Raw genomic sequence first — 24,040 nt, 5'->3', positions numbered from 1 at the left:
GGGAGGCAACCTTGTGACAGAGGATGCAGAAAAGGCTGAAGTGCTCAATGCCTATTTCACCTCAGTCTTCCTAGGCAAGGTCAGCTCGCAGACTACTGCACCAGCAGCACAGTTTGGGGAGGAGGTGAGCAGCCAACAGTGGCAAAAGAACAGGCTAGGGACTATTTAGAAAAGCTGGATGTATACAAGTCCATAGGGCCAAATGGGATACACCCGAGGGTGCTGAGGGAGTTTGCTGATGAGATTGCAGAGCCATTGGCCATAATCTTTGAAAACTCATGGTGATCAGGGGAAGTCATGGATGATTGGAAAAGGGCAAACATAGTGCCCATGTTTAAGAAAGGGAACTACAGACCAGTCAGCCTCACCTCAGTCCCCGGAAAAATCATGGAGCAGATCTCAAGGAATCCATTTCTAAGCACTTGGAGAAGAAAGAGATCAGGAACAGTCAGCATGGATTCACCAAGGGCAAGTAATGCCTGACCAACCTGATTGCCTTCTATGATGTGGTGACTGGTTCTGTAGATGTGGGGAGACTGGTGGATGTGATATACCTTGATTTTAGCAAGTCTTTTGATATAGTCTCCCACAACATTCTTGCAGGCAAACTAAGGAAGCATATGGATGAATGGACTGTAAGGTGGATGGAAAACTGGCTGGAGCATTGGGCTCAGAGAGTAGTAATCAATGGCTCGATATCTAGTTGGCAGCAGTATCAAGTGGAGTGCCCCAGGGTCAGTCCTGGGCCCAGTTTTGTTCAATGTCTTCATCAGTGACCTGGAAGATGGCAGAGTGCACCCTCAGCAAGTTTGCAGATGATACCAAGCTGTGGGGAGTAATAGATATGCTGGGGGGTAGGGCTGGGATTCAGTGACCTAGAGAAATTGGAGGTTTGGGCCAAAAGAAATCTCATGAGGTTCAACAAGGACAAGTGCAAAGTCCTGTACTTAGGATGGAATAACCCCTTGCCCTAGTACAGGCTAGGGGCTGACTGGCTGGGCAGTAGTTCTGCAGAAGAGGACATGGGGGTTACATGCTGAATATAAGCCAGCAGTGTGCTCTTGTTGCCAAGAAGGCTAACAGCAAACTGGGCTGCATTGGTAGGTGTGTTGCCAGTAGATCAAAGAAAGTGATTCTTCCCCTCTGTTCAGCACTGGTGAAGTCACATCAGGAGTACTGTGTTCAGTATTGCGCCCCCCCCCAACTACAGAAAGGATGTAGACAAATTGGAGAGTCCAGAAGAGGGCAACAAAAATGGTGAGGGTGCTGGGGCACATGACTTATGAGGAAAGACTGAGGGAACAGGGCTTATTTAGTCTAGAGAATAGGAGACTGGAAGGGGACTTAATAGCGGCCGTCAGCTACTCGAAGGGGGGCTCAAAAAAGGATGGAGCCAGTTCTCGGTGGCAGATGACAGAAGGAGCAATGGACTCAAGTTGCAGCAAGGGAAGGTTAGGTTAGATATTAGGAAAAACTTGTTCACCAGGAGAGTAGTAAAGTACTGGAACAGGTTACCCAGAGAGGTGGTAGAGGCTGCATCCTTGCAGATTTTTAAGACCAAGCTAGACAAAGCTTTGGCTGGGATGATCTAGTTGGGGCTGGTCCTGCCTTGAGCAGGGGTTGGACTAGATGACCTCCTGAGGTCCCTTCCAACCCTAATTTTCTCCGATTGTATGAATACAATGAGGTCCACCTCCTTCAGGGAGCTAATCAAGCACTGCCACCTCCTGGCAGCCTTTGTCGTATGCAGAGAATGAGAACTGGCAAAGGCTGAATTGTTGGCATAAATCCTAGACTGAACTGCCACAGACATTTTAAAGACTACCTTAAAAAAATGAGTTCTAGTAAGAGTTTTTCCCTGATAATAGTATTACTCTTTTGGCATCTAGTCGACTGCTCCGCATGTTCCTCATGTGAAGTTACTGGTAGATGCCTCTGGCATCATCAGAAAGTAAGTGACCCCCGAAACACCAGTAGAGGTGAGGTTTAATTGAGAGGCCGTCTGGCTTTCCTCACTCTTCCTTGCCAGGCCGTGCAGGGCTTTGCCCGCGCAGACCCCGCCCGCCAACATGAAACCGCTCCGCCGCTCGCTGGCGCAGCCCCCCGTGTCCGCAGCCGGGGGGCAGAGCCGCCGCGGGCCCTTTTGCTCATTTGGGGCTCATTTGCATAACCCCGCCCCCGCTCGGGCCACCAGGCCAGGGGGCGCTCTGGCTGCGACAGGCTCCTTCCGCCCTCCTCGGCTGCTCCACGGCTCCGCCCCCCCGGGCCTAGTGCGCCTGTGCGAGTCCGCGGAGACCTTGGGGCGATGCAGAGCTGGAGACGCGTCAGCGGGGCCTTCACCCGGGTACCGCGGGGTGGGTGGGGGAGGGACGTTGCTGCCTGCACCTCGCTGAGTCCCTCCCTGGGCACGGCCCCCTGCCCCCTGCATGGACCGTCCCACTCCCGGGCGGCGGGCGCCTCCTCCCCGCCCCCTGCATGGAGTGTCTCACTCCTAGGCGGGCGGGGTCTGTGTGGGACCCCTCCTGCGCCTCCCTCCCCAACCACTTCCCCTCCCCTCCAAATGGTACAAGCTGCGGGGCTCCCTTGGGGGGGCTGCCCTGGGCCGTGCCCTTGCCCTTGGGGTCAAGGCTGCTCAGTGTCATGGCTGCTCGGGGTCAGGGAGGTGAAGCCAAGGGGGGTGGGAGGGGAGTGCACAGGTCATTGGGTGCAACCCGCTGCTTGAGGCAGGATGGGCCCTACAGGCCGATCTTGCACCTAAAGTCTGTGTAAAACTACCACCAGCCCTCACGTGACACAGGTCATAACACCCCAATGTGCCGCAGCAAAAGCAGGGGAGCCCTGGCTGCTGGCGTCCTGCTTCTATAAAATATTGTCAGTGCACACTCAGGGCCTGGGTAGAGGCCTTCGTCGCCTGCTACAGAGGAAGGCAAAATCCCTGTGCTTGGTATTGCTCTGACTGCGATGTTCCTCCCTGACTCCAAATAACTGTGGTCAGTCCTGTGTGCAGCAGCAGTGGCTCTGGGAAATGGAGAGACTTGCGTTAGGTGGCCCAGGCTGCCGGTGCCCTGCCGAGATGCTTAAATTTGCCGATGCTGCTTCTTCTTTCTAGAGAAGCTGTTTTAGCCGAGTCCGACATGGCCTTCCAGGGATTTGCGCAATGCCACAGAGGACCTTTGCAGAGCAAGGTAAGTATTGATGGTTGTGAAATCATTTTTGGGAACTGAAGGAGCATTTCAAGTGTAGTTCTAAAACTAGCTCTCTCTTTGCCCTGTGGGTGGTCAGTGTGTGGAGCATTCTAGGCTGTCACAGTGAAACTGCAGTAAACCAAAGTTATAGAAACAACAGTAACTTAAAAGTGATGTTCTTTTTTTCCATAGTCGAGGCAGATGTTACAGTCATTGGTTCTGGTCCTGGAGGCTATGTTGCTGCTATCAAAGCAGCTCAGCTTGGCTTTAAGGTAAGATGGAAACTTGTACTGGGTGCAAGAGAGAAAATAGCGTAATTCAGGTACACTAAGAGGGATTCCTGCAGGGCCAGAGAACTGAAGCTGTCCTATTGAGTGTTAAGTTCACTAAGAACTACATATGTATGTAAAAGAGTCCTGTTCCACGGAGCTTGCAGTCTAGGTCTCAGGTTAGCAGCGTATCACCTTCAGGCCAGATATGGCCCAAGGGGTTTGCCTGTGCTAATGCCAAAGCTAAGCAGCAAGGAGTTGCACCAGGGCCAGGCAACTTCCAGCTGCACTGTTGTTGCCGTTGCTGCTTCTTCCCCCAGCCCCTAGCCTCTCTGCAGCTTCGGTGTGGATGCAGCTTCCCCTAATGGGGAGCTGTGCTGGGCTGAGTAGGTGGAAGCTGTGTCTGTGCTGCTGCTGCTGCTTCTTCTCCCCCTTTTCCTCACATTGTTACTTCCCAGCTGTGGCACAGAACATCAGCGTGATCACGTCTTCCAGCTGCTTGGCTTCAGTGCAGTTTCCCACCACCTGGAAGCTGTGCCCATGCCTCAGCCAGGGAGTAGGGGTTGGGAGAAGCCTTGGTGGCACAGACATAGCTTTCAGCTGCGTGGTGCCAGTATGGGCACAGGGATAGATTTGCTGTGCTGATGCACTGTAGAAATCACCTGACCCACACTGGACCAGAGCTAGGTTGTTTTGACCTGAGGCTTGAGAAGGTTGCTGGCTGCTGATCTAGATAAAAGATTTCACAAACAAAGGGTTAATGTGGAAACTGACCAACAAAGGTTAAATGATTTGTTGTACATTGTTCAACCTATCCACTTCTAAATGTGAGTTATGGAATAGATTAAAATCAATAACAAATATAGTAGTCAATAATGAATACACCAGCTAAGCTTTAAAACAAAAGAAATAGGGTAGCCTGTGAGAGTATGTATGTTTGTAAAAGTAACAAATGTTAGAGAACAGTTTCTTCCAGGAAAACACACTGCAAGGTTCTGACCAGTAATAACTACCAGCAGTTTTTAGACAATGTTGTAATAAGGACATGGTTCAGGAACAACTAATTTCCAATTCTTTCTGCCTTAAGGTTCTGTGAAAGAAATAGGATTGCAGCTCTGATATAAGTTTTTGTTTGGGTTTTTTTTAATCTTGGAGGGCTGTGGTGGCAGACGTGTGTTCTAGGTTCCCTCCTTGCTGTCATGTCTAAATACTGATCTCTAAATATTGCTTTTAAATCCAGGTTTGCCTCCAAGTGCAGCAGTGAGCAAAGTGTCTTGTTTTTGCTGAATGCTAGTGAAGTGCTGCTGAATATTCTTTATTCTTCCTGTTGTTGTTTCTGGTACAGTTCAGCCAAATAAGAGTCTGTTGCCATTAATGATTTCTCTAGTTCTCTGTACAAAAGAATTTCTTACTGTTAACTATTTCTTTTTCTTGCTGTTCAGCATTGTATTGAGGTCTTGTTTGCTGATATTTCTTGCTTGAATGTGTTTGTCAGTAGAGTTTATCAAGAGCCTTAAGTTATTTGGCACATTAGCACCAAAAGAATGAGAGAGAACTAAATTTCTGCTTTGTGGCTGTAGGATTAGCAGAAGCAGGCAAACATTTCCCTCAAGATTATTAGTATGCTATTATCATAAACATGATTTTGAGAAGGGAAAGAGACAACTCAGAAGCTTCATTTCTGTCATGGCAGACCAGTGTCTGAGGCAATTAAACTTGTCACACTGTCTGCCTTGGGAGTCAACTACAGAATATATTGTTGCTGGATATATTTGTCCATGTTAGGCTGAGCATTGCAGAAACAAGAGAAGAGCCTCTGTCTTGAGGTAATCTAGTAGAAAATTTCTCTGGGACTTGTAAATGGATGGGCTGGAGTTTTTTAAAAGTTAAATCCTCCAAGTCAGGCCTGAATGGATATGGCTACATCAATGTGCATGCCACTTCCATCAGCACAGGCCTTGCCCCCAAATCCCAGTGTGGTGGTTTCACTACACCATTGTTGAAGAAGAGGGTTTTACCTAGGGGTATTATTGGTTTTCTTTCATATTTGGTGGAGCTTTCTTGAAGTTGGTGATACTGCGATATGGCTAAGCAGATGGGGCAGGGCTTCCACACAATTTAGAGGCAGGATGTACTAATGGAGTCACAGCTTCTAAAAACAGCCCTCAAAGCCCCTGTATTACCTTTCCTGAATTCATGTGCTTGAAGTAGGCAGAGGAGGAGATGGGTATCTGGGGTATTAGTATACTTCTTGCAAGCTGGTCTGGCTATTCCTGAACCTTTGTGAGGCTGCCATTAAGCCCATGATGCCAGCCTCAAGTTGTTTTTCTCCTATATCACCATTGGTATAAATTTGTGGGGCGATTGGAGTGTGTTGTTTTTTTTTTGCTGTGATGTTTTCAAGTCAAGAAGTTCTGTCCTTGGCACTGTCACTTCCTGCATTGGTGGACAGAAACAATGGCTTAGTTATCAGAAGTTTATATAGTAGCATTTGTGATGCTTGAGGTCTCCATCTTCCCATCCCCTGGGTCATTGCCTAGTGCATTTCAGTCATTTGATTTAAGAACCACCTTGAGAATTAAGGTTGTGAGATTTGAATGAGTCAGTGAAGTCATCTGGTGCCAGATCCTTCTCTGTGGAGGAGAATTGAGACTGTGATCCTGCAGGGGAGGAATCCTTTCTTTTTTCCAGTTTTTGCAAAAGCTTTCCAGAAAAGCTGCTTCTAACTGAACCTGGTAAAGGAATCTACAAGGACTACAATTGGGAGGGTCCTTGAATAGGAGCCCATTCAATAGGATTGCTGTGTTTTCAGGTCCTGTTTTGGCCCAGCCTGTGAAAAATGTACCATTGACTCTTCACATTGAATGCTACAGTGCTGAAGGGAGCAGGACCAAAGAACTGTCTTTTAAATGAAGCTGTGATAGATAAGTCCCTTCTTAGGCCCTCCAGCACCCTTTTCAGTATCTGCTTGGGTTTGCTTTTATGTCCAAAACAGAGCAAGGATCAGTTGGCAATTATGCTTATTTAAAACAAATAAAAAAGCAGGATGGACATCAAGGATCATGTAGTCTATAACTGCTGGACATGCTATTCCTTTATCACCCCGGACAAATGTTTATTAGCCTTCTTTTGAAAATCAGTGAAGACGATTCTAAAACTAGTCTTTCTTGTGTTCAGCTTCAGCAGCTGTGCACAAACATGCTGGAGAGTGGGATTGGAGCAGGTGGATGGGGTATGCTTAGGGGCATCTCAGCTGGGACATGCAGTAGCAGCAGCAGCATAGATGTGCCTTAAGAGTGTGGTCTGGATATAAAAGAATTTTCTCTTCTCATCCAGGCTGTCTGTGTAGAGAAAAATGAAACCCTGGGTGGGACCTGTCTGAATGTTGGATGCATTCCTTCCAAGGTAAGTGTACATCTGTGTGTTTTTTGGCTCATTTTCATTGTGGGTTGGGGAGTGAGAAGAGACCAGGCATAGATTCTCAAGTAGTGTAAATTGCCATAACCCCTGCAACTAAAGGAGTGATATTGGTTTGCGTTTCTTCCATAAACAAAATGGGACATTAAGGAGTTATTCCATTTAAATACTTTTGTGAATGACCATAGTGTATATTAACTTTTTCATCGTAACAAGTATGTGCTATCGTGGGCTTTCCACACTTACAGAAAACTATATTCACCTTTTTGTGAAATACTTGCTTTTTTAAGCTATTGCCTTTCAGCTAGTAACACTGCCACATTAATAACTCTTGGTTCCCATTGGGATCCTTTTCTACGCCTGTGCAACTGCAGCCTTATGGGCCCCGAGAATGCCACTAGTTTCCAGAAAAGCTAGACTCCTTCTCTTATCAAGTTATTCTTTTCCCAGCCCCACTGACTTTGAAATTGCCTTTAGGTTTTGTTTTTGGTGGAACATAGACCTGGGTCCTAGTCACTTTTTTTTTTTATTCCTGCTTTTCATTTTGGTGTTTTTGCCAAATTTCCTTTTTGAGAAGTAGTATATTTGGATATATCTTTTCTCCCCCCGCCCCCCATTTCAACTGCATAGTATTTTGTAGTCTTTACTCTTGTGCCATTGTTAAATTTAATCCTTGTGTAGAATATTCCTTGTGGTTTAATTTTGATTAAGTATTTTGGAATCGTCCAGACTGAAAGGCAGTGGAAGAAAGACATAAATGTTGTAAGGTATAGGTTCTAGGTGGTTAGTAAAACATTGACAACTCTAAGATTGTCACCTTCTTCCACCTAATGGAATGGAGTAAGGTTTGTCAGAGGAATTTCTATGGCACCCTGGAGTGCCTTGAGATCCAGCACATAGTGCACCTTCTCCAGCTGCCAGCACACCCAGCCGCTCTCCTGCTGCCTTTCTGCACTGCCCCAGGGTCAAGCCAGCCTATTCCCAGGCATCAGGAAGGCAGCAGGGACAGTTTGAGACACTGGAAGCCTTGGTGGAAAAAAGCAAAAAAGCAGTGAGGGGCCTGCTTTTTTTCCCCTTTCTGGTGGAGCCTGCCCACCTCTCCTGCAGCCAGGGGGCGAGCTGCTGGCAGTGTCTGAGTTGTGGGGGACCCAGTCCTTCCCTCTGCGGTGGTGTTGTCCCCTTGGAGCTGCCTGGATGGGGTGCTAGTGGTCTGGGGCTGCCCCAGCTCGGAACCAGCACCCGGCTTGCTAGCACCTTACCCAGGTGGCCCTGGCAGGTGCCGCCACCATGGAGGGAAAGACCAGGCCTCTGCAGCTTGGGGGGGCCACTTGGCTCACTGGCAGCTCCCCACCCCCCCAGCTGCTGGCAGGCTCCACTGTGGGGGGCTGGGAAGCAAGCTGCGGGCAGTGTCTGAGTTGGGGGCGGTGGTCCTTCACTGTCATGGAGGGATGTCCCCCGGGGCTGCCCAGGCAGGGTGCTTGTTCTGAGCACCTTGGGGCCCTGTGGCCGTTCACTCCCTGGCTGCAGGCAAGCTCTGATGGGGAAAAAAACAAAAAAGGATTGGGCCCCTCACCATAACAGTGACAGAGGCTCTAAATTGAAATGGTGGGTTTTTAATTCTCACAATTAAAAACCCACTAATTAAACTCACTGTTTCAGTTTAGGGAGAACTAAACTCCGGTTATGTGTACAAGTGGCCTTAGAGTAGAAATGTAGTAAAAATGTGCTGTTTAAATTCTGTATGTCAGACTGGTAGTAATGATGAATTATATTGGAAAGCCAGAATTAAAATGTATTGTTGCTGATACTGGAATGAACAGAAATCTTGGCCTCTTGGGTCTTTTAATATAAGTTCTCATTCATGCTTTATTTTTTGTGTGTCATAGGCTTTGCTGAACAACTCGCATCTGTATCATTTGGCCCACGGAAAGGATTTTGCTAGTAGAGGAATTGAAGGTGAGTATACAGCACAGACTGGTAGCATTCTAAATATAAGTGGTCTCTTGCAACACATGTAAATATAAATATTGGCTTGTTTTACAACTTCCTTGGAAGGGTGGTAGGAAAGCTTAGGTAGGATACATGCTGTTTTGTAAGTATTAGGTTAATTGGGAGGTTAAAAGTTGTTTCTCTTCCTTTGAACTAGCATCTGAGATAACTGTAGCAGAGTGCAATTTGTAACTGCAACAACATGGACCTGGCCTGTGGTCATGTTGGAAAACTATATGTAATTTTTAGCACATTAACTGTGGAATGCTGCTTTAGTGCATGTAGTGTGGCTGTTCAGCATCCCTTACTGCAGTACAAAGAAGTGTTATTCATTTTCACATCACTTTAGGGAGCTGTATAAAGATACTGAAATATAAGGAAAGCTAAAAATATGAAAATTACAGTTACAGGACTCCGCTTGAATTTAGAGAAGATGATGGAGCAGAAGAGTGGTGCCGTGAAGGCCTTAACAGGTGGAATTGCCCATTTATTTAAACAGAATAAGGTTAGTTTGGGTCTGTGCAAAAACACCTATTATATTTCTGTTTCAGTGATGGAGTTTGAACACTTAACTTGCAGCGTGACTATCTAGCTGTCAGATAAGATGCCAGATTTTCCTGTACCCCCACCCCTCCCTCTAGCTGAACAGAAGCTAACATCTCTGCCTGCCACCACTTCTTACTGTGGGGTCTGAGCTGGGTGGGGGTGAGGAGGGGACAGGACAGCTCAGCAGATTGACTTTTATTAGTAGATGTTTTGGATTGGGAATCCAGAAAAAAGATGACAAAGCTGATATGGAAATACAAAGCACCCGAGCGAGGGACTAACAATAGAGGGATGGGGAAGAGGAGGGGAACGCGACTAGGTTACAAGCAATGCAATGTTAGCCAACTAAGCCCGGGGGTGGGGGGTTCCCGATGCTGAGAGAGAAAGGAGATAGATGCACACAAACCCATTACAGTGGTCCGCAATGGTGGAGAAAGTGGCTCGGAGAAAGCGTCTCAGTCCATAAAGTCTGATCGCGGGGGTCCTCTTCGGGTGGAGTGGGGTCGTCCGTGGGGGAAGAATCCTGCCGAAGTGAAGCAGGGGGGCGGTTCAGGCAGTGGTGCCCTCTGGGTCCGGTCCGGCAGTGGCTCGTCTGGTGGGGTCGGTGTACTGGCGGTGGCCTGTGATGTGCTCCATGTAAATGTCACTAATACATGCCACTTGAGCTGGAAAGAGGAAAGGCTCAGCCAGTCTACAGGGTTTATAGGGACTACAGACTGGTGCTAGAGGGTGATACTCAAGGGTGCCCTTTGATACTGCCCTGCAGTAGGAGCAGGAGGGTATTATTGTATTACTTGCTATAACTTTAAATTAAATAATGTTTTTTTTTCAGGGAGGGTACAGGGGGAGGAGTGGATGGGTGGGTTTTAGGGACAGCCATAGCTCCCCTGTGAGAGGTGGAGTTAAGGACTTAGGAGGCACATTACCCATGGGAGCCCTCCTCCTCCCTTATGAGGCAGGGAAGTGGGAATGGGTGTTGTTGGAGAGAATGTGGGAAGAAAATGTGCATCTTTTATGGCAGTAGTGAATGTGGATTGGGAAGTGAGGTTGGGTTAGCAGCAGAGCAAGGTGGGGAGGAGTGCTTTTGGATGTTGTGAGTTTGATTTTGTGTGCACGCACGCACGTGTGCGCACACCCCCCCACTCTTATATAATAAGAACTACATACGCATAGATACAAAAATAAAATTTATGTATATAAATATATATAAAAAAATTATTTTTGTAATATATTGTTTTTCATTGTAACGTTGTAAGCTGTCCTTCATTGGGGAAGGATGGCATGTCAGTTGAATATAGAATCATAGAGCATGTGTAGATGAAACGGGGGCCCTAGACTGAAGTGGTGGGTTTCTAAAAACACTGCTTCAATTTAGGGCCCTTTAAACCCCCACCCCACACACACCCCACTGACTTACCTACCTCTCTGGCAGTGGGGAGGACAGGGTCAGCTGCTGGTGGGCAGAGCAGTCCCTGGGTTGTGGGGGAGGCTGGTGCTTCTGTCCATGACAGTGGCAGCCCCCACCCCAGGCAGCACCTGCGTGCAGGCGTCTGGCTCAGGGGGTTCCGGGGGGCACCTCAGTCACGGAGGGAAGTGCCGGGCCCCTGCGCTCAGGCAGGCAGGCAGGCTTCAGGGGGAAAAAAACAAGATCAGGCTCGCCACTTTTCTTGGGCAGAGCCTGCCTTCCCAGGCTGCTGACAGGTTGCCTGTTTCCTGCAGAGCCCCTGAGCTGCACAGAGCCCAGTGCTTTGCCTCAAGGCTGTAGGGACAGCAAACTAAAACTCCTTGGAGTTTAGCTCTCTGTGCCCCAAGTCATTTAAGGCGCATTACACCACTGATGCGACAGTGGCTCTAATTAATGCGCAATACACTGCCGACGTTTGCAAACACTGACACAGTTAAAGTGGTGCAAAAGCATTTAGCCTGCTTTAAAGCGTCATGCACACATGCCCCTTGTTTCGTCTACACACGGCCATAGAAAATTAGGGTTGGAAGAGACCTCAGGAGATCATTTATTCCAGCTCCTTGCTCAAAGCAAGACCATTCCCAACTAGATCATCCCAGCCAAGGCTGTTTTTATAAGGTCTTAAAAACTTCCAAGGATGGAGATTCCACAGTCTCTCTGGGTAGCTTGTTCCAGTGTTTTACTACCCTTCTAATGAGAAAATACTTCCTAATATCTAACCTAAACTTCCCTTGCTGCAACTTGAGACCATTGTTCCATGTTCTGTCATCTGTCACCACTGAGAACAGTCTAGCTCCATCCTTTTTCAACACCTCCCCCCCCCCGCTAGTTGAAGGCTGCTATTAAATCTCTCTGTCTTCTCTTCTCCAGACTAAATAAGCGTAGTTCTCTGAGCCTCTCCTCATAAGCAATGTTCTCCAGCCATTTTTGCTGTCCTCTGCTGGGCTCTCTTCAATTTGTCCACATCCTTTCTGTAGTGGAGGACCCAAAACTAGATACAGTAATTCAGATGTGCCCTTACCAAGGCCAAATAGAGGGGAATAATCACTTCCCTCGATCTGCTGGCCACACTTCCACTAATACAGCCTGGTATGCTGTTAGCCACTTTTGCAGCTTGGCTTATATTTGGCTTATTGTCTAATGTAATTCCCAGGTCCTTCTCAGCAGAGTTGCTGCTTCACCAGTCAGTCCCCAGTCTATACCTGTGATGCGATTGTTCAGTCCTAAGTGCAAGACTTTGCATTTGCCTTACTGAACTTCATGCGATTTCTTTTGGTCCAGTCCTCCAATTCATCTAGGTCTCTCTGAATCCTGTCCATGCCCTCCATTGTATCTAGTACCCCACCTAGCTTGGTGTCTTCTGCAAACTTGCTGAGGATGCATTCTGTTCCATCTTCCAGATTGTTAATATAGATAGTAAACAAAGTTGGTCCCAGGACCAACCTCTGGGGCACTCCACTTGATCCTGACTGCCAACTAGACATTCAGCCATTGATTACTACCCTTTGAGTCCAGTGATCCAGCTCATTTTCTCTCCACCTTAGTCCATTCATCCAACCACATTACTGTACTTCCTTAACTTGCTTATGAGAATGTTGTGGGAGACCGTATCAAAAGCCTTGCTAAAATCAAGGTACACCACATTGACTGCTTTCCCACATCCACCGAGCCAGTCATCTTGTCATAGAAGGCAATCAGATTGGCCAAGCGTGACTTGCCCTTGGTGAACCCTTGCTGACTGTTCCTAATCACCTTCTCCTCCGAGTGCTTAGAAATGGATTTCTTGAGGCCCTGCTCCATGATTTTTTCCAGGGACTGAAGTAAGCCTGACCGTACCTCACTTTTTCAGTTTTTAACACGATGTCAAGCTAACCTTCGTTAGTGGAGAATGCATGCTTCCCTAGAGATTGAATGAGATCCTGATTTACATCATGTTTACCCTCTTCTCATTTATAAAGGTTATTCATGTATCTGGGTTTGGAAAAATAACCGGCAAAAACCAAGTCACAGCAACCAAAGAAGATGGCAGCACTCAACTTATCAATACAAAGAACATCCTTATAGCCACAGGTTCAGAAGTTGCTCCCTTTCCTGGAATTACGGTACATAAATGAAAACTTTTTATTGGCATTTTATCTTTCATTATTGTATTATTATTGGTAATTTTCACCAAGAAGTATTTTCATACAGCTTTTCAGCCATTGTTGTGGGACAGCTGTTCAGATAGATAAGCTTGTAAACTTCTCTTCTTCTCTTATTTGTTAGATTGATGAAGACACTATTGTATCATCCACTGGTGCACTGTCTCTAAAGCAAGTTCCTGAAAAGATGGTTGTCATTGGTGCAGGAGTCATTGGTGTAGAACTGGTGAGAGGTGTTTTTGTTATATACAGCTTAGCCTTCCTATATACAGAGAAATACGATGTTGCCATTTGACCATGAAGGATCTGGAACTACATACTTTAACCTGTAGGCTGTGGTAGTATTTAATCAGACAGAATGGATGAGGGATTTTTTTTCTAATTCCCTGGTTCTGATCTCTGTCCCAGGTTATCCTAAAATTATGGTCTGATGACTCCAATTCCCAAACATTTTGAACTGTCAACCACTGTTGGCTCTCAAAATTCCTGACAGAACACCATATGCTCTTGTCCTCAAACATTCCTTTGAAGGAAGGGGGTCTGGGTGCTCTTATGGACCAGACAAATTACTGCAACTTTGCTGGCCACAGTTTGGTCTATATAAAAGCCTAGCTGTAGTTCATTTCTTGATGGATATGTGTCTGTCATTATAACTATTGTGACCTGGCAGTCTTAGCAGAGAAGGGATGGATTGGATGAGTGTAAAGAGTGGGGTTGTCAATATGGCCTGCTGAGCCACTGGATTCAGCTTGCAGAGTCTGAGGGCTTTGCCTGTGCCTACTCTGGGTCTAAGCATCAGGGCTGGGCAGCTTCTAGCTGCACCCTTGCTACTGCTGCTTCTTCCCCCTAGCCTCTCCCTGGCTACATGCACATTGCTGCTGCTTCCCTCCCTCTCCCAGCTGCAATACAGAAGCAGCAGCAGGATGGACACAATTTCCAGCTGTCTGTCCCCAGTGCAGTTTCCCACCAGCTGGCAGCTGTGTCCATACCTGAGCAGATGAATGGGGTCTGAGACAAGTAGCAGCATTGTGGGTGCAGCTTAAAGCTCCCAGCTGCCTCACGCCAGCACTGGTGCAGGGAAAGCATGGAAAGCCCCCCTGCCATTTATGTGCTGAGGAAGCCACCCAGCTTGTGCTGAACCAGGCCCGGCTTGAAAAGGTTGCCAGCTCCACTCTAGAGGCCCTCTCGCTTTGATGTGGGAAGTTGCACTGCAGTTGCTATACTGTATCTGCTTTGCACATGAAGGGGAAGCTGTATTCTTCATGGGTCATGTGTTGGCACCTTTTACATATGCTAAATATTTACTTATGCATCTAGCCATATTATGATAAGATTTCCTGATGTTAGCCAACCCATAATTAATAATCAATGGCAAAGTATGCAGGCCAGCTAAGTTAGTTCCATCTCCTCCATATATCTCATATCTAAAAACAGGTTAAAAATTGGCCTTAGAAAGCTGTTGTGAAAATTTGCCAACTCAGGTACAAAATCCACTCAGCAGTTTCTTATGATGATGATCATAATGGCAAAGTACCATATTTACCTCTCCTTTCAAGTTGGAGGGTGGATAACTTGTTAGGCTGATATTCATAGTTACAGCTGTTGTCTTTGTATTTTCTTATCCACGTCTAGAGCAATGATTTGACAGTGAATTCTCTTAAATATAGTTAAAGCAGTTTGGCATTATTTTGACTTTGCAGCCCTGGTGAGGTCTGTGGGTCATATAGCCCCCCATTGGTGTGGCCCGTGAGGCATGCGGCCTCTGGCTGCTTGGAAGTTGGACAGCCCTGTCCTAGCATAATAGAAATAAGCTTTTTTTGTCTGAGGATCTATAGGTGCTTTTCTGTGTTCCTATCATGATTGTGACTATAAGTCCCAATGAGGATGTTGGTATGGTAGAGACTACCCCTTTCTGAAAGAATTTAAAACCCAAGCAGTAAATAATAAAGCCTGAAAGCTTACAGGTTTTCTTTAAAATATGTTTTTAATGTGTTGACTGAAGGGTTCCGTGTGGCAGCGTCTTGGTGCAGAAGTAACGGCTGTTGAGTTCTTGGGCCACGTTGGTGGAATGGGGATCGATATGGAGATATCTAAAAACTTTCAGCGTATTCTTCAAAAACAAGGACTTAAGTTTAAACTGAATACGAAAGTTACCGGTGCTACCAAGAAGCCAGATGGAAAGATAGATGTTTTGTAAGTGTTTAACATGTGAAATATAAATGTGATGTGAATTGCCTCTGGAAAGCCACTTAAAATTACAGCTTTTACATGTTGTTGTGTATAATTGGAACAACAGACTAATCACAGTGGGACTTGGAAGTGAATTCATTTTGGGACCTCAAGTTAGACCTGAAACAGCAGCCTTGCTGTGTTCAATGCTGCAAGGCATTATATGCATAGGATATAAAACTGCAGTTGCTGGGAACCTGTATACCATGTTTTGCAGTTGCATGGAAACACATGTATGAGCTGCAGTAGAACTTGTTGATCCTGGATAAGCCTCCTCGACCATATTCAGATGCACTGATAAGACAATCCTCGACTGCGAGGGATTGCTGAAGGAGGGTAGGGAGGCTTGAGCACTACAGAGAGCTAGGTAGTACATCGCGTAGTAAATTTTCACAGCTAAGAAACAACTACCAAGGAGGTTTCTAACAAAGTGGCTAATACAGAAACATACAAAAGAGACGATGCCTCATTGGAAGCCCCCCACACATGCTTTACAAATACATTCTCAATAGACTATTAAGCAAGAGGCAAGGATTTCTTAGGGTGATATTTTTTTATTTTAACCAACTGCATAGTTGGAATAGAGTTAGACGTGCTTTTAATGGAAGGAATTCTTCATGTCTGAAGAAAAAGTAGTCAAACTTGAAGAAATTAAACTTCTTACTCCTCAGACCTGAAGAATGCCTGTATCCCAACTATGCAGTTGATCCAGTCAAAGTTATCACACTAAGAAATCCTTGCCTCTTGCATAATTTGTGGACCATCAGCTCATTCTAATACTACTAGAATATTTGCTTTTTAATTTCTTCAAAACTCATAAATTCTTTGTCCCTTGTTGGAAGTCAGATTCCTGTATGATAATTCACCTTTGACTACACAGTTCTCCAGTGCAAGCACCAAAGATTTTGCAAACAAACGGCTATAAGGAGAAGACAATTCTTTTGAATTTTTAAATGAACAGATAAACAGTTGCAGTGTGTCCAGTAAATCGGTATCAAAGTAGTAATGGTGCTTTTTATTATTAAATGCAATTACCATGTTCAAATATCAAAATCGACACAGGCCACACCCTGAGTTCAGAGGAGATAAAAATGTCATTTCTTTTCTGGTCATGCTGTAGCTGGAGACCACAGAGGCATTTAATTTGGGTATTGTGAGGTTGGGAGCAGGTTAAGGCCCTAATAAAATTGTGTAAAATTGGTGCTGGATAGATTTCTGCTGGAGGCAAGCTTATCAGATAACTTTATCCTGTTCTCTGCAATGTGGGATAGCTAAACAGCCATCTTTCAATGGGAATTTATTTGAAGCATTTACATGATGAAATCTAACTTTGGAGATGTAAGTGCTCTGGCCATAACTATAAAATGTTTAGATAGAGTTTAAAATGTTAGGTGTGGGATAAAATATTATTTAACTGCCTGTTTTAGCTTAATTTCCAATCATAATGTGATCCTGCACTGCAAGTCACCCAACCTCTCACCTTCCCCACCCCCCCCAGCTTTTTTTTTTTTTTTGCTCAGGTTTTAAAGACTTGCTGTCTAAGGAAAATTATAGCAGTTATTCAGTCACATCTTATGCCTAACTATCAGGGATCCTGGTTTTCCCTGATAAAAAAAATCATGAATTCTCTGGTAAACCCTCCCAAATCCGTGATTAAAATGAAAGGCCCCCTCACAGCACCCCGATCCATGTATAGATAGCAAATATTTTTGTTCTAGAGTAAAGTATACGAATAAGCAATATGTGCTAAAGTGGAATCTACTGTGCCAGTTCAGCATGAAGTCTGCTGTTGTTTGAAATGATTCCATGTATTTTATTGAGAACTTTTAAATACCTTCTCATCTCAACTGCTGTTTAGACAAAGCAATAGGCAATTTCCAGTTCTGTTTAACATTTTTATGGAACCATCTCACTTATTTTTCTAATCCTTCTTCAGTATTGAAGCTGCTGCTGGTGGGAAGGCAGAAACTATCACCTGTGATGTACTTCTAGTTTGTATTGGTCGACGTCCCTTCACTAAGAACCTTGGTCTGGAAGATCTTGGAGTTGAACTTGATAACAAGGGGAGAATTCCAGTCAATACTAGATTCCAAACAAAAATTCCAAAGTAAGACATTTTAAAACAAATTTTCAATAACTGTTCTATATTATTTCTTCCACACGTTCCCAGTAAAGTATAATAGAACTTTTGTTTAAAAATTTTAAGTTTATTTAACCTACAGAAGTGCTATCTCTTATTTTAAATGGTAGCTGAATGTAGTTTTAATAAAGAAAAACTCAAAATTTGTATTTCAAAATAAATTGTTACCAGGTTTGGTATATCATTGACACACAGGAGGTAAAATGGGATTCACAGTGTGATTCCCCTATCTCTTCTTGTACTAAATGAGCTCTTTCATGAAAACTGAACATTGTATAAATCACAGTAATAGCTCAGCCATTTATTTTGTCAATACTGTTAGAATATGATTTCAGTTTGTTGGATAAATTGGGGTAATTTTTATAACTTTTTCTCTTTACAAACATCTTGTGTTAAAGCTATTTGTTATAGTATACTGAATATATTGTAAGTTATCTCTGTAAATGGCTGTGCTTTTGTTCTTGTTTATTAGCATCTATGCTATTGGTGACGTAGTTGCTGGACCTATGCTGGCTCACAAAGCAGAGGATGAAGGCATTCTTTGTGTGGAGGGGATGGCAGGAGGTGCCGTTCATATTGATTACAACTGTGTGCCCTCAGTGATCTACACACATCCGGAAGTTGCCTGGGTTGGCAAATCAGAGGAACAGTTGAAAGAGGAGGTACTGCTGGGCTAAGAGAGATTTTAATATGAAACTCTACCATTATTGTTAAGTTTTCTGTTTAGAGCAAGCACACTTTTGTGGGGAAACTGTAAACATGGCACCCAGGAAACGATAAACTCTGGTTTGATAGCGCCAGAGTTTGTTTCAACTTAATAGCACATGTAGATGCACCCACTGAAAGGAAGTTGATATAAGTACCAGTTGGCAAAGGGAGGCTCTTTCTTAGGGCTCAGGAAGTGTTCAGCAAACAAGGCAAGAAATATAGCTTCTATGAATTGAGGCTGGGGCAGAAAATAAAGATAATCTAGATATGGTCCTAGACCTAAATAAATATTTTTTTCTTGGGTTTTGTTGTTTTTTTGGGGGGGGATAACAAACGGCATATCATATCTATGGCTTCCCCCCCCCCCCGTTTTTCACTTTGGCATGTGTGTTGTAGTTTTTATAGGATCATAAGGTAGTAGGGCTAGGAGGGACCTCAAGTTCATCTAGTCCAGCTCCCTGCTAAGGTAGAATCATCCCTGACTAAACCATCTCAGCCAAATGTCTGTCCAGCTTCTTGAAAGGATGGAGTTTTCACAGTTTCTCTAGGCAACTTGTTCCAAAGCTTGACCACCCTCAGAGTCAAAATTCCTTCTAACCTCCAGACTAAATTTCCCCTGATAAAGCTTGAGACTACTGCTCCTGGTCCTGTCCCTTTAAAGTCCTTCTCCTTCTCTTCAGGTATTTGTAGACTGTTATCAAATCCTCCCTCTACCTTTTCTTCTCCAAAATAAAGAATCCTAGTTCTCTCAGCCTTTCCTTCATAAATCTTGCCTCCCAGGTCTCTAATCATTTTTGTTTCTCTGCACTGGGCTCCTTCCAAACTGTCCACATACTTCTTGAAATGTGGGGCTGAAGACTGAACACAGCACTTGAGGCCTCACCGGTGCTGAATAGAGAGGAAGAATCAGTTCCATCACTTTGTGAGTTGACACACCTGTTAATATAACTCAGTATGCTGTTGGCTTTTTTTGTAACAAGAGAACCCTGTTGGCTCATATTCAGCTTATGGTCTACTGTAGCCCCCAGGGCCTTTTCTGCAGTCCTGCAGCCTAGCTGGTCATTCTGCAATCTGTATTTGTGCATATGATTATTCCATTCCAAGTGCAGGATTTTGAAACTTGTATGGTTGATTGCAGACCATTTCTCCAGCATATCCAGGTTATTCTGGATCCTAGTCCTGTCCTCCACAATGTCTTCAACTTTGCCCGCCTTGGTGTCATCTGCAGGCTTGCTAAGTATGCACTTGGGCCCATTCATTAAATCATTAATGAAGATGTTGAATGATACCAGACCTAGGTCAGACCCCTTGAATCCCACTGGATACCTCTTCCCAGCTAGGCATTGAGCTATAGTTGATTATTAGGGATCCTGGTTCTCTCTGATTTAAAAGCAAAACAAGAAAAACACAAAACCCAATTTTTGGTTTTTAAAAAAGTAACATTTTTTCCATGATTTAAAATGAAACACTACTTATATATGTGGTGTTTCATTTTAATCATGGAAAAATGTGGATTTTAGGTTACTTTTTTTTTTTAAACTGAAAATTGGGGGGGGTTATCAGAGAAAACCAAGATCCTTGTTAATTACTTATTGAGCACGATAATCCATCCAGTTATATATCCACTGGTGTTAGGTGCTTGGGGGTTGGGAGGGCTTCCAGCCAGCCTTGTGCCTGCTGTTGTTGTTGGTGTTAAGGCTGCTTGGGTCCGTGTGCTGTAAGAGGTAGTTGCCTGCAACCAGCCTCCTGGACTTCTTTACGTTCAATGGTGGAAGCTTAGATAAGGGTTATTGTCTTTTTAGGACAGTACTCTAGTGGGTCTGTCTAGCAATCAGCCTGGCTCAGTGAAACTGCCCAGACAATGGTAAGCAACGCATTACATGCGCTGATGCTCCCCAAGTCGCTACAAAAGGGTGAGTCTTGCAACCACTATGTAGCTTAGATGCCCCCACCCTGTGCTAATTCCTCTCTCTCTTTCCCTTTTGACTTGACTCTTTGCCAAGCCCAGACACCTGTTGCTCATTCCTTTACTGACTACACCTCCCCCATGTTCAGGCATTTAGGGATTACTTTGTGCTGATTTTGTGTATCTCCAAAGTTCTGGCTCACTGTCTTTTATCAGATTGTCCAGTGGTCAGTGAAGCCTGCCTACTCCCAAGGGCCTTTGTGGCACCTTAGCTTAACTATAGCTTAGCATAACTACAGTCTAGCATGACTGAAACTCCTACAGCAGCGACTTACTTTGGCACTGTGACACTTTCTAGCCATCCTGTTGTTGGTTCTCTTCTGCTGCTGCTTCCTGAAAAAATTCCTTCTACCTCCCCACTGGCTTGTTCACTGGTTTTGTGTTGCAGGAAAATAATTTCTTGGCCTAGCTTTGGAATTTCTTCCCAGCAGATGATATCTTTTCCCAAAGTGTTCTGAGGTCACCTTTTTTTCTCCCCCTCCTTCTTTTCTCTCAGATGTTAATTGTCTTTATGCTGCTGTGCCCACACTTTTTCTCTTAATAGAATCAGGAGCCTGTTGTTTCAAGATCCCTTCTACCTTTGAGGTCTCAGCAAGTTCCTCCCCATTAGTTAGAATCAAATCTAATCTAACCACTCCCTACTGACTGCCTCCACCTAATGAAAAAAATAGTTTTCCCCAGCATACTTCAAGAACTCATTAGCAATTCATGTCCTAAAGCTAGCTCTGTGTTGGCTCAGAGTTGAACTTGGGTCCTTCCATGGAAAGAGAAATCCTACCAGTGTGGACGAGGCAATAGTTCAGGAGCCTGGAATTAGTCTTTGGTGAGAGACAACTTAAACGATGCCAAGCACCTTTTTAATCATTTTTACTTTGGACATGAACTGTTGCTGCTTTATCATTCATGCTAATGATCTACTGTCATCCTCTTGATTTACGTTTTGGACCCAATAATAGTACACTAACATTAAGCATCTGTTAGAGTTTTACGACTGGAGAGCAAAGCAAATAACAGCTCAGTAACCTGGACCTGTGTTTTGTAGGGGATAGAGTACAAAATCGGGAAGTTTCCATTTGCTGCTAACAGCAGAGCAAAGACGAATGCTGATACTGATGGCATGGTGAAGATACTTAGTCAGAAATCAACAGACCGGATGCTCGGTGCACACATTCTTGGCGCAGTGAGTATTGTGGAACATGGGAAACAGGAATACATAACTAGCCTCTCTCTTTGTAAATCTGAAAATAATTAATTACTAGGATTTGAGAAGCAGAAGTGCTTTGCCAGGCTTTTGGATTTTACTTCTGGCAGTGTTAATTATGTAGTGTCATATTAACATGAATGAGCAATCCCAAAGGTTTAATTTGATTCTCTGTTTCTTGAATGGATTTGTATTTCAATTAATTACACAACTATTTTTAATAAAATGAAAAATCCCATGCTTTTCCACAACTGATAGAGTCATATACCCTGCACAATCTTAGTGATGGCTCTTGGAATCAGACCTAATATTTCATAGTTTGATTATCTAATTACAGTAAAAGTTCTGTTAACCAACATCTTACAAGCTGGCACGCTCTACTAAACGGCATGCCAGCTTGTAAGCTAAAGTGAAACAGGAAGAGCCTACTGTGGTACTTCTGGTTTCTCCAAGCCCCCACGGCCCAGGGGCAAAGCAGCCTGCACTGCTGACCCGCCATAGCCTGGGGGCATAACAGGCTGTGCAGGGCTCACCTCCTTGTCCTGTGGGCCCACAGGTGGGGTGGTGATGTGGTAGGAGAGGCGGCGATGCCGCAGAAGTGGTGAAGTGACTTCCCAGATGTGGTGGGAGAAGCAGCAGCTGGGGCTGCTCAATTAACTGGCATATTTTGTTATCTGGTGTCCCCCGTTCCTGGGGGATGCCAGATAACAGAGCTTTTACTGTAATCATTCAGCAGTCTCAAACTTACAGAATTTTAGGTACTGGAAAGTGTAAAAACACCTCACACCACTCTACCAAAGGCCAGAGTTAAGGGAAATGGACAGCAGTGTTATCAGTTTGAAGGAAAACTTCAAGGTTATGGGAGTGTGTAGCAGCATTAGGGGAATGTGAACTGATCTGACGTGAACAGATCCTTTTCTGAAGAGACCGAAAAGAAAGAAGAGGCTTGCTAGCTTGTTCACACCTGTGGCCATGTGGCCTGGGGGTGCCGTGACCTCCCCTAATGCCCCCTACCGACCGTGCCAGATTGGGTCTAATGCACCCTCAATATCTCACCCGCCACGTCTTTGATGGTAATATTGAAGGGAGGCTGCCTTTTTACCCTTCCTTGGCATGGTGCTCTGATGTCTTTCAGCTAATGCTCTGCCTAATTACTCTGGTGCACCCTAACCTGTGGGGCCTGTTGCCCGCGCTCGCGTCGCCCGCACTGGGGCCTTCCCACGATTGGGGCTCAGGTGGCCTCGGCCTTACCTGGCCCCCAGACCCCCTTTCTGGGTCCTCCATCCCGCTGGGGCTTCTTGCCTATGCCCACACTGGGCTCCTCCCAAATCTGCCCACACTAGGGCCGGGGTCAGGACACCCCAAAATGCAGCGCCCTCTCCAGTGCCAGGAACTCCCCCCCACTACTGGGGAGCTCCCCTGAGGCCGCCTCCAACCCCTACAGCCTCACCTGGTCCTCTGGTGTAATAACAAACAAAACCATCGGCTGTTCAGCCCCAACTCAAACTCGGGCCTCCTAGCCAAACATAAACATCTTCCCGAAATCCCTACCAGGGGCTCCTCTGCCTAGTATGCTCAGGCCATCAGGCTGCTTTGCTCTACCTTGCCCTGCTTGCTCCAGCAGAGCTCCTGCTTCTTAGGCTGCCAGAGGGGAACTGACCTTCCAGCCTCAGCCTGTCTGTTTATATAAGCTAGGCCCTGCCCCCTCCTGGTCAGCTGACCCAACTGGTTGTCTCAGCAACCTGTGCTGCCCTGGTGAGTGGCAGCTGAGCGCATTTTACTGTTACCAGTAGCGGGCAACCTAGTGCCCTGCTACAGGCCACTTAAAGAGAAAAAGAAACAACTTTCTTAGGAATGCTGAAAGTTAGGTCTGTTAGAGTGAAAGTCAGAGGACTTTCCTGAATAGCTGCTCTTCTCACTTATGGCTCCTGACGGAGACAGCTCTTCCAACTAAATGTAGTTTAACATTAAAACTAGCTGGGCAGGTTCATCTGTTTTCAGCTATCATCCTCCTGGCACTGTCATCTGGATAAATGTCAGTAAGGTTAATTCACTCAAAACACACTTAATTGTTTGGGACACTGCTGGTTTATCAGGTTAACTATACTACTTCTGTGTATCTGCTGCTAAATGCTGTTAATATCAAAAAAGGCAGTTTAGAGCAGGTTGAGCCAGAATGACATTTTTGCTTTACTGACAATTTGCGTAGAAGTGGGGTATTCTTCTTCACCGCTGCCAATCTTGAGAGTGTTGGTTGCAGCCTGTGGTTGCTGTGGTGGGAATTATGGCAGTGTAGGATAGTCAAGATATAGAAAAGTGCAGTAATATGCAATTGTTTTGTATTTTATTTTTTGCAGTCATTCAGTGTGTGAGTGACAGGCTTCAAGCACAGTCACTGAACAGATCATCTGCATGCTTACAGTTGGCACTTTTGAATATGACTAGATTATAAAAGATAAATTTTGCAGGCAGTTGGTATGTTTCATAGGTAGATTGTCTGTTAAAATAAGGTGCATGTGGTGCAAAGACATTTGTACTATTTAGACCTGATGTGTTACTTACAGGGTGCTGGAGAGATGGTTAATGAAGCTGCTCTTGCTATGGAATATGGAGCATCATGTGAAGATGTGGCCAGAGTTTGCCATGCCCACCCAGTAAGTTGTTTATAGAGTGTTGTTTTTTTTTTTTTTTTTTTTTTTTTTTTTTGGTTATAGCTCTTTCCAGCCTCAGTATAGGTTTACTCCAGTCCAGGTCTGTAGTGTCCGACAGCCATTCACAGTGGTT

General features: G+C 45.1%; 1 protein-coding gene across 1 annotated transcript in view; it reads left to right on the top strand.

Annotated features, from left to right (window-relative positions):
• The first annotated feature begins 2,241 nt into the window (after window positions 1–2,241).
• Window positions 2,242–24,040, top strand: part of DLD (dihydrolipoamide dehydrogenase) — a 29,301-nt gene continuing 7,502 nt past the window's right edge. The window contains exons 1-13 of the mRNA XM_019509400.1: window positions 2,242–2,344; window positions 3,110–3,185; window positions 3,378–3,457; window positions 6,791–6,859; window positions 8,758–8,827; window positions 9,265–9,365; window positions 12,830–12,973; window positions 13,137–13,238; window positions 15,015–15,205; window positions 17,178–17,348; window positions 17,854–18,043; window positions 21,098–21,235; window positions 23,821–23,910. Of these exons, the coding sequence (XP_019364945.1) occupies window positions 2,306–2,344; window positions 3,110–3,185; window positions 3,378–3,457; window positions 6,791–6,859; window positions 8,758–8,827; window positions 9,265–9,365; window positions 12,830–12,973; window positions 13,137–13,238; window positions 15,015–15,205; window positions 17,178–17,348; window positions 17,854–18,043; window positions 21,098–21,235; window positions 23,821–23,910 (1,461 nt within the window). The 5' untranslated portion in view covers window positions 2,242–2,305. The remainder of the gene's footprint in view (window positions 2,345–3,109; window positions 3,186–3,377; window positions 3,458–6,790; window positions 6,860–8,757; window positions 8,828–9,264; window positions 9,366–12,829; window positions 12,974–13,136; window positions 13,239–15,014; window positions 15,206–17,177; window positions 17,349–17,853; window positions 18,044–21,097; window positions 21,236–23,820; window positions 23,911–24,040) is intronic.

This window comes from Gavialis gangeticus, unplaced genomic scaffold (assembly GCF_001723915.1).
Source record: "Gavialis gangeticus isolate Ggan-Ray unplaced genomic scaffold, GavGan_comp1, whole genome shotgun sequence".
Taxonomy (NCBI): domain Eukaryota; kingdom Metazoa; phylum Chordata; order Crocodylia; family Gavialidae; genus Gavialis; species Gavialis gangeticus.
The sequence above is the reverse complement of the archived record's forward strand: the minus strand, read 5'-3'. Positions and strand labels throughout refer to the sequence as shown.